This window comes from Sphaeroforma arctica, assembly GCF_001186125.1.
Source record: "Sphaeroforma arctica JP610 unplaced genomic scaffold supercont1.4679, whole genome shotgun sequence".
Lineage (NCBI taxonomy): Eukaryota > Ichthyosporea > Ichthyophonida > Sphaeroforma > Sphaeroforma arctica.
This window is the reverse complement of record NW_014035879.1, coordinates 1-2,334: the sequence shown is the minus strand read 5'-3', so window position 1 is coordinate 2,334 and position 2,334 is coordinate 1. Positions and strand designations below refer to the sequence as shown.

The 2,334-nt window shown below is 48.2% G+C and overlaps 2 protein-coding genes across 2 annotated transcripts; both read right to left on the bottom strand.

Moving 5' to 3' along the window:
* Positions 1–807: 807 nt before the first annotated feature.
* Positions 808–1,188, bottom strand: SARC_14478 (hypothetical protein; the record flags this gene model as incomplete). The annotated part of the gene is made up of 1 exon (XM_014291388.1): positions 808–1,188. The coding sequence occupies one exon, from the start codon at positions 1,186–1,188 to the stop codon at positions 808–810; it is 381 nt and encodes a 126-aa protein (XP_014146863.1).
* Positions 1,189–1,352: 164 nt separating this feature from the next.
* On the bottom strand, positions 1,353–1,784 carry SARC_14477 (hypothetical protein; the record flags this gene model as incomplete). The annotated part of the gene is made up of 1 exon (XM_014291387.1): positions 1,353–1,784. The coding sequence occupies one exon, from the start codon at positions 1,782–1,784 to the stop codon at positions 1,353–1,355; it is 432 nt and encodes a 143-aa protein (XP_014146862.1).
* Between the last annotated feature and the right edge of the window lie 550 nt (positions 1,785–2,334).

Sequence of the window (2,334 nt, the reverse complement as noted above, 5' to 3'; positions counted from 1 at the left end):
TATATATACATATATATATATATATATTTCGAGAGCAGCGGTTTCCATTCGTCTAGGCAAGTCATGTAATCCTCCTCGTCATACCGCTTGAACCTTTTGTCACTAAACACTAGTGTTAGATTTCGCACAGAACACCAGTGTTCCGTAACCGGCGGTGCGCGATACGACTCGCCCCTCTGGATTATTACGCGTCCCTTGAGGTAATTTGGAACCAGATTCATGTCTCTGAGACTGCGGCATGTTGCAGACAGCCGATATACGTCATCAAGGAACAAATGGCTTGTGATTATCCCCCAAGTATCAGCGTGTAGCTGAGTGACGTCCATTAGGTGTTGAACAACGCGCGTATCCTGTTATCCTGTTTTGTACTTTTGACGAGTTGTAAGTGAGAATACGCACTCTATTTATACGAAATGAAAGATGTTTCGGCCCCTGTGGGTCATAATTTCGTATTTCCGGGTGGTACGTGACGGGGGGGATCATCAAACAGCCACATCCGATGAGTCACTGAACAAACATCAATACAAAACCCTAACCCCAGACTCCGTTACTCGGGGTTTAGGGTTAGGGTTTAGGGGTTTTGTGGCACTCATACTCGTGTTCCACCGTAAAACCACCGGTTTTTTTGGGGGGTTTCGGGTATTAAAAATGGGCCTTAAACTTTTACAGCCAACACTGGGTTTTTTTGGGAAATCATTTTATTATGCGGGAAACCATTGTATTAAGCGTTAAAATTCAGCATACAAATTCCCGTACGTGGGCAACAGCGATCTGTGACGGCGCTTTCTAGATGCAGTCTACAAAATGTCACTTCTGGTCCTCGTACTCGATAAATATGCCGGCAACCATCAACATGACCACATCGGCACTGGAGTAGTTGACCACAATATAATCGTTAGCCACGCTCTGGATAAAGACCTGTTCCTTCATGATCCACTTGTTTTTCGGGGCGGTCTTGCTCGTGTTGACGGTGAGTCGGATATTGTCGCCATTCGTACCCGGGACCGTGGTGTCCTCAGCCACCAGATACTTTGCCCCGCGACGCATAGTAAACTCGGTCTCGGAAACATACTCAATCATCCAGCGGTCCGGCTTCTTAGTGACCATAACAGCCTTGTTGTTGACAATGTCGAGGTACTGGTTCAGTGTGTCGTCGGGATGTGTGATGCGACACTCCTTTACCACCATAGTCGGGGTGTCCTGGTCACCACCGTTGTTATTGTTAACAGTGTTGCCGCCACCATTGTTAGTGACCGTGTTGCCGCCGCCGTTTGTGACATCAATAGATGTGTCAATGACTAGATCTCCGGCAACCGTATTACCGTCAATGTAAATGTTGTTGACATTATTGACTACGGTCTCATACATAGCGGGTCGATACGGACTTCGAGATAGCGCGTCTCGTGGGGCTCAGCCGCGGCAGGGGCAACGGGTATAGTGCGGGCCATCGGGTCTACGTCAGCAGCGTCAATCTCGTAGACTACAGCTTCGGGGTTAGATTGGGCGATGGACTCGACCAGGCTAAACACCATGTAATCCGCAACAGTCACGTTCGAAGTATGGGCCACGAGACCAATGTTCAGCACCATAGTGTTCGTGTCCGGGGCGAAGGGAGTCAGGGGGAACTCAAACGGCTCGTAAATAACCGAGGGTTGAACGTCATCGGTCACCCGGGCGTAGGGGTGAATGGTTGGCGCTGCGGCAGCGGTAAAGGGCATCAGAGACTGGATCGCCAGGTACGCGGCGGCAGCGGCAAAGATAGGGTTGGTATAGTGGTAAAGCATTTTGTTGTTTTAGGGTTGGAGGTTACTGGGGTTAGGGTTTAGGTTGTTCTATCTAGGGCTACCTTTGGGGTGTTGGGGTAAATCGATTTTTCTTCGGCAAGGTTTTAGGGGTTTGGGTTTTGTTTGTTTTGTTATAAGGAGAAAAGTAAAAGTGTGATCAATAAGTGAATCCACATGCGGGTTATATTGTCGGTTATTCGGACTGACGCTCCACTAAGCCGTCAACCAAAACCAAACCAGACCGCATTAATGGGTACAAATCCACATGGCAGACCGTCTTGGACCAGCGCAGTGGGGTGGTCGACAGTTCAACCTTGATTGGTGGACCACACCCTCGACTATCACCCATTTTAGTATATATATCGACCACATTGGGTCATACTATTCCATGCTATCGATTGTGTAAACACAGTAATACAAATACAAAAACGGCGTGATCGTATTCCCATTATAATGAACTCAGTCGACAAAACCGAAGATACAAATATGGTAGTGACGCGATCCCATTCTGTTAAACCCAGCACCCTGGAGTCCTCGGGGTGTGAACCAG